General features: G+C 37.5%; 1 protein-coding gene across 5 annotated transcripts in view; it reads right to left on the bottom strand.

Moving 5' to 3' along the window:
- Positions 1-607: 607 nt before the first annotated feature.
- Positions 608-12672, bottom strand: part of LOC111867323 — a 31401-nt gene continuing 19336 nt past the window's right edge. For 3 of the 5 annotated variants that reach the window (XM_023857066.2, XM_023857067.2, XM_023857068.2), the window contains exon 3: positions 608-7082. In XM_023857066.2, coding sequence (XP_023712834.1) covers positions 6310-7082 — 773 coding nt within the window. In that variant the 3' untranslated portion in view covers positions 608-6309. The remainder of the gene's footprint in view (positions 7083-12672) is intronic. The other 2 variants (XR_002843329.2, XR_002843328.2) reach the window with 2 other exon arrangements.

Below are 12672 nucleotides of genomic sequence, written 5' to 3'. Positions count from 1 at the left end.
TGTTTCCTTCTTACATGTTTCATGGCAGATGATGTGTGAGACTATCCTGAATCCAGGTAGGATTAGAATATACTTCTGGGTTTGCAAAGAATCAGAACAGGGAATGTAATAGGATTGGGTCACCCCGTCTGGCAGGGTAGAAGAAAGACGTGTTTAGGTTTTGGTCTGTTAGCATTGTGGTTGTATGTTACTCATACATACGGGCTTTTTGACTTTGGCTTTGTGTTCAGTTAGTGAGGTGCAGTGAGTTGGTTGCCCTATGAATTAGTAAGAGACCTGCTGAGGTCCAGTCCTTATGTGCTGTTAGAAGCTGATAGCTGAAGCATGACGACAATTCACGAACCCAGAGGAAGGGGAACATCTGCCATTGGAAGTCCTTACCAGAAAACTGATGAAGGCAGGGCAGATTGAGAAGATTTTAGTGCGTGCGGTAATGAATTGCAGAATGTGACTTAGCAATAACGCTATAGTTAGTTTTAGTTATGAGTTGTGTGTATAAGTGTGCAAAACAATTTTATTTTGGTGATCACTTTTACAATTAATATATATATCATGACGACCATGTGAATTCAAAGTATTGTTAACTTAAGAAGAAATGTGATACACATTTATCTTTTATCATATATTTTATATATCATCAGACAATTTACAATCATTTAATAAATTCTTCAACTCAGCTGATTTCAGTGTCAATTTTAATCAATGACAATATGCTGGAAATAAAAACTCATGAGAGAAGAAACCTGTTGAACAGCGAAAACGTTATTTCCTAACTTCATATACCCATTACAAAAATTACAGATTTTCATTTTTTGGCAAATGAGAAACAAATTTGACCTGAGAAACATTAATCCTGTAAAACTGTTATAAAAACCTGGTGTGGTACTCATACATCCTGGTTACATTTGTACCTCAATCTAATATCAAATTGAAAACTCCAGTGTTAGTTTTAACATCTGTTCTTGAAATACAAAGTCAATAAAAAGCCAGTTATCTATTTTAATTTCACTAAACACTGACAATAACATTAATCCAAATATAAAATGTTTCAAGTGAATTCTTGATATTTCATTTGATTTGGAATGATACAGTGTTTACAGTTAAGTCTGTAAATGTTGTCCTTTATAATTATGAAACTAATTCCCATTTAATACTTTTGCAATAGCATAAATCAAACTATAGTTTTTATGCAGTCACTCTGAAGCAATGTGAGTGGAATAATTTTCACTTGAAAGAGAAATATCAAACTGTTTTGAAGAGTTTCATTTCATTTCCACAATAATAATACTTGGTTGTATTCTGGGGCGCCTACTCAGTTACCTTTATTGTAAAATTTCTTTATTTTACTGCCATTATCTGTGTTTTGTAAGTCATCGCATTTTGATGATGCATTGGATGAACTTCAATATACACAAAGTACTGTATCTGGCCATTCACTTTGTGTTAAATATTTGTAGTATACAGGATACGCCTTCTACAGAACTGTGTATATAAATCAATTAATTACATATTACTTTACTGTAATGACAGACATGTTTTAATATTATGTCGTCATCATGCTACTTTTACATTATTTTAAATATAATTGCACTGCTGCTCTATATTGGCCAGTGTTTACAGTTATATTCTAAACTTGTTATACTGAACTGTTGGTAAGACTGCCATCAGATTTACGTGCTGTGAAGCTGTCATTGCTGTATTTCATAGTTCACTGTTATTACCTGTCACAAGTTCATAATTTTTGGTTGAATTTCTTTGTTAAAAATTACAAACATGTTATCTGTAAATCACCATGTGTTTTTGGTGCAATGGGTAACATGGACCACACAGAGAATTTTATTCGGATGTTGAAATTGTTTATTCAGTTTTCTTCCTCTTTTCTTGCTTGTTCCCTATGTCTCAATGCATCTTTGCCTTCCATAAAATTAATTCTGAAAAATGAAATGTAATAATATTGAGAATGATTGCTATGTGGTTGTGGGTGTTTAGTGACATAAAACACTGTGCCACTGTTGGTAATGCTTCTTCTGCTTGCTCATTTTGGTGTGGAGGGTAAATGTATTCTTGATCTTATAAGCATATGATGTTTGGAGCATCAGTTTGTTTGTATGTTGCTGAGTCTGATATTCTGTTGACTATATATGCAGTGCTAAAATGAATTAATGTAGTAATATATATATAGGCCCGTTGCTAAACAGTGACCCTGTAAACAGCAGCTGTTGCTAGGTAAGGCCTGCAACATACATGCATGCAGCAATAAAACGATGGTGTGATGCAACCTGTTTCTAGGCAATGGATTGGTAAGCATGCCTACAACAATACAATTACTGTTAGCGGTCTTTTCTGTTTGTTCTGTGCAAAGTAGGTATAAGGAAGACAGCTGGGGGGTGATCCAGTTAGTTGAGAGTTGAAAGTCCAGCTGTGAAGAAAAGAGTTAGTCACAGGAGTGAGGCTGTGAAAAGAAGATGTAATTTATATGTGTTGCAAGTACAGTGAGACTGTTAGTGTTAAAATTTTTGCCAGGATATAATTAATGAAGACTAAGAAAAATTAGCATATGCTGGTGATTTGTGAAGTGGGAAGACTGATGATGGTGTTGTGATTACTTGTAGTTCTGTGTTGTGTCAATATCCAATCTATAACATGCCTACAGTCACACCAGAATGTGTCAATATTGAGAATGACATATCCCATACACTTCAGTATGCTTCTCAGTGTAGTTTCTGTCCATTCTTCCTCCATGTCTTCAATTGGCCTTGAAATTTCAGATGGAGAACTGGACATTGTGTTCAGAAATAACCAGATTCTTCAGCAAGTGGATCCTCACTTGGCCTATTCCCAAACACTGATTATGTACTGGTTTCGCACCTGCAGACATATGTGGATTAAAATGGCATTAAAAAATAGTATTTTCTGTAAAAGAAAACAATTTATAAATAAGCATATTTATTTTATACTCCCAATGAATATATGCAACAGCTGCAGAACTGTAAAACTGCTAAGTACAAGCAAGAACTCTCCTGTATTTTATTACCGAAGGTTACAGACTGTATAATTCTGTGTATAGTATCTTTAAATGGCCCTTAATTAACTACTGCATTCCTTTTAGGTTTCTTGTTGCAAAAGTTTATAGTAACATGAAACGTTCAAGAAGACATACCAAGCAATTTCAAAAAGATTTTTATAGCCAAGCTTAAATATTATTTAACATTTTTCATCAGTGGCTCTTTTCTTTACCCTGCAATGAAAAACACGTTTAATTCTCTTCAGTAAATATATCACTGTACCAAAAACTTGAGTGTAAATCTACATCCAGTGACTTACATAATTTCAGGAAGAGCTTACCAATAGCTCATTTGTAGCAAATATAATCTTGGCCTGTAGGATTATAAAATGAAGAAACAATGGCTGATAATTTCCTAGAAGAAGAAGGTGATCAGTCATCTTGTAAGATCTAATGCACCTTCTTCAACATATTCTACAACACTGTAATAATTCTATAATACCATTTTACTATGCTCTATGCCATTTCTTCAGAACTTTACATACACTGTTACAGTAGAACGTCGCTCAACCTGAATTATTAGTGGGTGAGCAAGTCATCTGGATTAAATAATAATACGGATTAGTGAAGCAAAAGTAGCCCCCCTTCCCGACAGAAAAATTAGAACTTTAATGATATACGCAGTGCTGATGAAAATGAATTAACAAAATATAACCGTAAAGACTTTATTTCAAAACTACAAAAAGACAATACATTTATTCATTGATGGAAGACTCAGAAGTTGTGCTTGTTTTTGAACGTGATGATGCAGGTTTGAAGAAACTGTCGAGTTTTGTCTGAATTGATAAGTGACTCATCTGCCTTCCTAAATGTCATGTGTCTTTTAAAGTATGTACTCAACCATGAACAGAATTTTTTATTTTTCATGTTTTGATCCAGATTAGTAACTAGATTAGTGAGGGTTTACTGTACTCCATAAATTAGCTAAAAATGTGAATAAACTCTCATATTAAATTGTCGTTGATCTTACACTGTAAGCTGAGTGGTCCAAAGGTTTATATACTTGAAGAAGAGTCCTATCTTCTGAGAGGTTGTACCATGTAATGTGTTCACTCATGTGTTAGAGGAGTATAGAGGAGTACACCATATCCATCTAGGTGTCAAAACGTAAGCATGGTACTTACCCTTTGACTCCAAAGATGAGGGTGGTATATTTCTCCAAAATGTGGGTAAGTATCTACATAGCATAATCTCCCAGAAGAGTGTGTACTTCATAGTCATGGCTGTGAGAACCTCATGATTTGCATGGTTGGAGTCTTGTTACTATGGACCTACATGCTCATGCTATGGAAATTAACTGGACCTCCGTTATTTTAATTTCTGAATAGCTCGATAAATTCTATTATACAGACCAAAAGGAGTTCCCTAGTGGCAATCATTTTCATATGCATAAACATTTCCTTTCACTCACTTTGTTTGAATTGCAACCAAGACAGAAAGCAATATTAGGCAATTTAATTTTCTGACCAGAGTTACTGTGTGTTAACAAGGAAGGGTGATGGTACCATGGTGTTTTGAGATATCATGTTTTATTTTTTCATGAATCGCAGTACACCAGCTGGCAGCAATAAAATTATACACATAACACAATGGAAGGTTTTGCTAACTGTAAGAAGTGAATGCAATTGTTACTTTCTCTCATAGCCTGAGATAATAACCAAAATTTCAAGACCCATACACAGTCTGTTCTAGTAGCAAGAATTGTTTGCTATAGAAGATGTGTTGCATAAGGCTTGTTCATTTATACACATTTCATATTACACTGCGAGTCGGAACTCTTGAAGTGACATAAACAATAAAGTTTGCTGTAGAATTAGTGGGAACAGATCACTCTAAGAGATGTTATGAAAAAATTGATTTGCATTTTCTTTCCCATAACAAAGCACTACAAATGCTAGCTCCTGGACCAGCAGTGATTATATTGATGAGGTCTATAATGATGTTAGAAAGCCTACTATGAATGAATACCTTGACAGCTCTTTCCAGAACATTTAGACAGCATATCTTTAAGAGGAGCATAATGTATATTCAGAATGTGCTGAGAGTATGAACATATCTGATGAAATGGAAAAGGGGAATTTCATTAGTCTCGTTTTTATTCATGCATTTCAGATCTGAGACTCAAGTTACAAGAGCTCTCATGTCGCTTGCAACTGCATCCATCACCCCAGGACACTTTGTTATCCATGCAGCCATTCTGTGTGCTACATTTCTGCACATGTTTTACTGTTAATTTTAATCTTCTAGATCTTCCTGCTACTCACTGTTGGTAGTAAGCACAAGGAAACATGCTGTCATATACCAAATGATTCAGTGTGAACTGCATTGAAATAGTGGTGTGAGGAAATTACTGATGAAAATTAAACATGTAATGTATTAATTATTCAGAAATCAAATGTCTTGTTATACAATAGAACTGAAAAATTTTAAGGCTTAATTCAATCAGACAGCTTCAAAGGCTATGATGGAACTAGGGGAAGTAAGTGGTGAATTTGGGAGGAGAATGGCTTTTGCACATGTTAACATTCTGTGGTAGAAATTGGTATTAGTACTGTTACAAGAGTGTTACTTAACATTCTTTGTGTTAGGGACACATTGTTTCCAACTCTATGAGTGTGAATTAAATTACAAATAAATCACTGCTGTTATTAAAAACAGTGTGTAAAAAAACATAATGTTACTAAAACAGAAATTATGGGTCACAAAATAACAAACAAACCAAGATTTTATTTTAAGTGACTGGTCTGTGTCTGTAAATTGTCTGTTCACAGGGTCCGATCATGTGGCTGGTTTAGGGGCTCATGCACAATCAAAGTCTTTTCATAAACCAGGAGAAAACTAATCTGCAATGTTGACATAGGCCACATTGTGCAGGACACATGTGAAAGGAGAGACTGCAACCAGTGCTAAAACCTGGAAAGACAATATCAATTACTGGCAGTTTCTGCTATGATCACCTTACTTTCAAACTGTGAACACACCCAATCATACAACTGAAACAATTCGTTCTCTATGCTAATGTTTCCATTTAATATTCCAATAAATAAGTCAACCAAAAGAGCAAACAAATATCTGGACACAAGCATCGTTCAACCACATTTTGCCAAAAATTAAAAAGTTAATTTTAGAAGACTGTGCTTAAAAAATAACAACATAAGTATGAATAGCATAAAGAGGCCATCATGACAGACCTCTGTCGTTGTAAATGTTGCTTGAACACTGAAGACGAATGAGTCAGTGTGAATTCAAGTGCCGATGCGGAAGCCATACTCCCCTTCTTCTGACTGCTTCACCTGATCCTGCTCAGAATGAGTTCGAGCACCCAGCACATGCCTTGGTTGCCCAAACTGGGAGACTGAGGCAATGCCCCCAAGAGTAGAAGCAGCTCCTAGGTACTCTTGCTCAAGTGACTGTGAGATGTCACGTCTCGTGCTGGGTTCCCGAAACAGTGAATACAGGTTGCTGCGCTGCTTCGGTCGGTGGGATTGTGGTGGTGGGTGTGAAGCTGGAACTTTCTTCAGCGTGGTGCTGGTACGGAAGATGCCGTCAGGTCGCGCGGGAAGAGGTGGTGGCCCTGGATTTGATATAGGCCTTGTTGTCAGTTCATACATAATTTCTTCGTAGACATGGTAATCTGGTCCAGGTACTATCCCTGATCCTGGTCTCGGCACGAGGCTGGGAGATACTTCTGGACCCACATTTCCCCACAAGCCTGCCCGTGTAGGTCCTGTAGCAAGTGTATTAACGTCCACAGCTCTAAAAGGCAATGATGGGGATGTAGGACATGGCCCAGTCTCCGGAACTGATGGTGCTGGTGCAGGAGGTGACACTGGGTTGCTTCTAGGTTGCACCAGACCTGGCAGTTGAGTCTGATTCTGAAGGTCTTCAATGATCTCCAGCATACATTTTGCCACTTCGGAGAAGCGACCCGACTGAGAGTTGGAAGCTGTGGGGCTGGTGCAGCTGCTCTCGCTGCTCGACGATGATTCAGGAGCTGCTAACGCCCCTCGATTCTTCTCTACAGAAAAGAAGAAACACCCAGTTTGTATTAACTGTTGGAGTGATTATCTTCTGTATAGTTCTCTGAAATAGTGTGAATATAATGTAATAGAATTAGGTGCATTCAGTATTATCAGATTAGTCAGTCAATGTGATGGAAGATCATGTATGATAAATTTTCAAGTGCATGAGGTACTAATACTATTATGTGAGGAACAGGAGGTCCTGAACGTGGGTAGGAAATGAACCCCAGTACCTGGAATACTGTTCATCCCATTGAGCGATGACAGTAGAGTCAGTTTAAATGAGGTGAATTTGATAAGACCAGAGAATGCACTGCTTAGGTTGTGTGGACCATGCCAGCAAGGTAGAAAACTGCAGATGGGTGGAAAAGCAGCCGGGGTGTTGATTCTCTTTCCTGTGCCCCTGGGGACCGATCGAGTAGGTTCATTGGAGGGTATCCGAAACAAACTGGGACAGAGGCACGACATCACATCTGGAGACAGAGAGCATGCAGATGCCTTACCTCGGCTGACTGTCATTTGTGCACCAGCAGAGAAGCAATGTATCCGTGCTACTTAACAACCTGATCCATTGTTGCACACGATCATGTAGAATTAAGAATCCTTTTGGTTATATTTTGAGAATATGGGATTATGGATTATTGCATTAAAGCTACAATTTGAAGATGTAAGATGGCGGCTGCTGAGATGCATAGTTGAAAGTGTTCCAAGTTACAAGTTGATACTAAAAGTGATAATTTTGAAACAAATTGCCAATATTGTTCTAAATTAAACAGCGAACTCCAAAAAGCAAAAGATGAAATATTATCTTACAAAGAAATAATTAAAGTACTTCAAGAGGAACTAAGTGTGAATGTGAAGCCCGAGCAAAGTAATGACCTGCGTAATCAGTCAAAAACTACACTCGTGGAAGAAGACTGGATATTAGGAACAGCAAAAGGTAAAAGGAATTTTAATGCCATGAACAGAAATTTAATACAAATAATACCCATGAATTTAAATAAATATGAATTACTACATAACCTCAGAGAAGATGATAAACTGACGTACTTGGAAAAGAGAGAAATAGGAGTAAGAAATGCAATGAAACATACTTTGAAAAAAGATAGGACTAAATGTGCAGATAGTCAGAGGAAATATACAAACAATGTATTAATAATTGGAGATAGTCATGTGAAGAAAAGTGCAGCTGAGCTTCGCATAAATTTGGATCAGTGTTATGAGATTACGGGATTTACCAAACCTGGTGCCCAAATGGGCGAAATTCTGGGAACGGCAGTAGAAGAAGTTGCACTATTAAGTAAAAAGGATATCCTGGTTTTGTTGGCTGGAGCAAATGATATAAGTAAAAACAACACAGATGAAGCATTAAAGAGCTTAATGAAATTTTTGGAAAGGCACAAGTGGTTAACATCATCTTAATACAAGCACAACATAGACACGATCTTATAAATACTTCCTGTGTAAATAAAGAAGTTGTTACATTTAATAGGCAAGTAGAGAAAGTAATAAAACTATATTCTAATGTAAAATTAACGGAAGTCGAGTTAAAAAGACAACACTTTACTAGGCACGGACAGCACATGAATCTACTGGGCAAAGAGTTAGTTGCCTCTGAGCTGGCCAAGAAAATTAAACAGCTATTAACAAAGGTGCAAAATAATCCAATCCCAATTCAATGGACAGAGGACAACCAGCATTATGAATACTCGTCAGCGCAAAATGGAATCGGAGAAATGATACTGGCAAATCATCATATAATGTCTGTGAAATCAAATAAGAGTCAAGGTGAAAAAACAGGAAAGTATAAACATCTTTGAGAATTAGAAAGGCACCTTTAACAATGTCAAATGATTTTTTATGGTAAAACATCTCAGTAGCTGTAAACCAAAAACCATTATTAAGAATGTTTTTAAAATTTTTCACCAAAATATAAGAGGTTTGAATAATGAGTATAATGAATTACTATGTCATCTTGAAGACCATATACCTCATGTACTCTGTTTTACTGAACATCATCTGGACAGTGATGAAATGCCTTATCTTAATTTGGGCAAATAGCTTTAGGTGCTTTTTACTGCAGAAGATATTTTAAAATGGGTGGAACTTGTATATATGTACAAAATAACTTATATATCATCAATATAAATCAACAATTTCTGTTATGACAAGGATATTGAAGCCTGTGCTGTCTCTGTTACTATTGCTAGTCACAAAATACATATTTTAACTATTTATAGATCACCCTCCAGCAATAATGATATATTTTTGGGTAAATTAGAGTTGATTCTACAAGAATTGTGTAAAACCAAGGCTAAAGTTTTTGTTTGTGGGGATTTTAATGTCAACTACATGGACAATTGCCATAAAAAAAGATAAATTGGATGATATTCTTAGCTCTTTCAACCTAAGAACCATTATAAATTTTCCTAGTAGAATTGGACCTAATTCAGTTTCAATTATTGATAATATATTTATTGATGAACGACAGTTTACAAGCTATGAGGTTATATGCATATCAAATGGGTTATCTGATCATGAAGCTCAATTATTTATCTCACATCTTCTAGTGTTTTGCACCATAAAAAATGAATAACTAGCTAAAAGAAATATATATATGATTATAATATTGCACAATTCAATATGAAATTAAGTTACAAAAATTGGGAATCAATTTTTAACAATAGTGACATCAATACCAGTTTTAATCAATTTTTAAAAAAAATTTTGAGACACTTTTACGAGTCATTTCCAAAAACTACAAGACAAAAGTATAAACAGAAATCATGGATATCTACTAGCATTAAAATAGCCTGCAAAAACAAGAGGGCTCTTTATGATGAAGTAAGCAATACGTTCTCATGTTCTGGTCCGGATTATCCGACATTCAGAATAACTGCAGCCAGGGTAGTGAGGTAAGATTTGAGGTTTTCACGGTGGTGACTATGAAGAAAGTAGTCTTCTGGGATTTGGCACCGTGTATATGTGGTGTTAACCGACGTTTCGGAGGAACGTATCGCCTCCATCTTCATGGTAGAAGGAAAAATATAAGAAATCCGCAGGCGAAGAGACCCTGAGAACCGGTACAAGCAGATTAGTGAGGGTTTACTGTACTGCAAAATGTATTGGCACACTACTTGATGCGGGATAGGAGGGCGTGGAGGATCAGTCCACTGTCACTTTCTTTGCTTATGATTCCGAGGACAGGGCTGGCCCGATTGATTTGTTCTAAATGAGACTGCAATGTTCACCATCAAGAAACCCGAAACAAACATGTCTTCACCTTACATGAACTTCACGATACTTTGCGCCTACAAATCATTGAAGATCATACATTTTTACTTACAGTGAAAAGCGATGCCTGAATTCGACTGCAAAAACTGATGAATCATCCAGTCTGAGTCGATGCTTTTGCCGTGATTCAGCCAAGGTACTGTTTGTTTTCAGTGTGCATTACTAATCTGCTCTTCTCGTATATACGTATTCTGTCAAAATTGGGGGTGGAGTGGGGGGGTTTGCGCTCTCCGAGGGTGATTAAGAACTAAGAATTAAATTTATCAGTTTACAATTAAATCAGTTACTCTTTCGGCTGCAACTAAATGTGGCTTAGAATAAAGTGTGAATCATGAATCTTGATGAAGGAAGGGTTTGGAAATTTGACTAGGCCTAGTTCCAGACACAATCCAAAAGTTCACGTCGATAAAATCAGAAATATCACCAAATAATTCCGGCACGACAGATGAGCTTCTAAGAGCGCCACCTCAACAGTGACCTGTTCACTACAGTGGTCTGAAAGAAACGGGCAAGACCTCCTTTTACAAATGTATGAAATGCTTCAAGAGGACCCTGGAAATAGACCAGGGGCCCATCCAAATCCGTGGCAAATAATACTTTAATTTGAACAGAAAAGAGAGCTTTATCCAATCAGTTCTCTCGTTAGCGTACCTGAACACTTTGTATAACGGTGAAATGCAGTGCTGGGTTCTGAAAAAAGAAAAGTTCCCATCTCTTCTGGGAATCGCCGATGCATGATACTTCATCAAGCGAAGAATTGCGAACGGTTCCTACTTCTTGGAACAATCGCAAGGCTTTCCTGTTCAGTTACCCGTTACTACAAAATATCCATAAATCAGTATAATTAATTACACATCAGTGCTATGTGTCTGACCGCCTCCGAGGGCATCTTCTGACAAGCCGACAAATTGCAATTCCGCAGCATCTGCGCAGAGCGGTTGGTGGCTCTCACTCGGTCCCTTCTTTACAATCTGACAGTCGCTGCATGATCAGGAATTCTATGGCATTCATCGAAGTCAAAATCCACAAGACGTAGGACCACCATTTCTTGGCTGTCTGCGAATTCTTATTCAATGTTGTGACATGCAGATCTGTTGCTAGGCAACGCTCACAACACACAAGCGGCCAACAATACAGGAGCAGTGTTTTCTGTGGTCCGCGCTATGGAGCGCGCGCAGCTTAAGCTGCCTGTTTATATCTGTCCTTCTGTTTGTGTCTGTGTATTTCCCCTAATCTTATGCGATTACCTTGTTGCCTACATGTTCCACCTGAATTTTTTCTTTTTCTATGCGGTCCGTGTTGTATCAAAGAGATGGAGACTCTTCTCATAACTTCCCGTTATAAGCTATACATTTTATGTTCCTTAAGCAGTTTTCAAGCATTACTGCCGTGTCGTAAACTGGAGCGTATTATTTTCCCTGATGATTCTTCTCATGCCCCGAAGTTATTATTTCGGGCACAAGTTGGCGCTGTTGCCTGCATGGATCTGATTTTTGTGACAGTAAATGCACTTCCCAACGAAACTTCAATTAATTCTCTACCTGATAATTTCGGCGATTTAAAATAATTGTTTCATGCACTAAAACAGGCATCTAAACAGCATACAGAAAGTTCTCATTATCTGCTGTTTGTTCTTTATTGGGGGGGAGGGGGATTGAACACAGATTCAGACTTTATTTGGTACATCAGCGCGTAATTTCGATTAGAAACTCGAAGAAGGAGAGCAACGGAGCTGTTATGGGCAGCAGAGGCTGAGTTCTCTGAGCAGCAAGGTAGGGACCTCACCTAATCTCCGTCAGTTAAAAGCGAGATCATAAACCTACGAGCATCTCGTCCAGAAGTTGTCCGAAATCGTTTCACGTGTTCAAATTGCAGGAGGGTGAAACTAACCACTGAGCTCTGTCCGTGCTGAGTTGGCGAATGAGAGCAGTATCAGATCTACATACAGTTCACGGCACAAAGCCACTGTCTCGATAACATTTCAGCGATAATATCATGTACATTAGAAACACATTTTCAACGTGTAGATGTGTGCTGTATATGGAGGCGTTCTCAGTAAATTCATGCTCAAATGAGCAGCTTTTTAATATAACTCAGGCGTTTTCAGTCTGTTCATATAGAAAGGGCTAAAATAAAGCAACTGGTGAATGTGTCCGTGACAGTTTCGAGCGAGTTAAACGAGACGCTCGGGTATATTCACCAGTAAATATACATTGCTAGTGGGGTGGGACTAAGTCCCTTGTACTGCGGCCACTTCTGGCCTATTGTACCAACCCCAGATGACAGGTGAGG

Source organism: Cryptotermes secundus, unplaced genomic scaffold, assembly GCF_002891405.2.
Source record: "Cryptotermes secundus unplaced genomic scaffold, Csec_1.0 scaffold1964, whole genome shotgun sequence".
Taxonomy (NCBI): domain Eukaryota; kingdom Metazoa; phylum Arthropoda; class Insecta; order Blattodea; family Kalotermitidae; genus Cryptotermes; species Cryptotermes secundus.
Note: the sequence above shows the minus strand (reverse complement) of the source record. Positions and strands in the feature narration are given on the sequence as shown.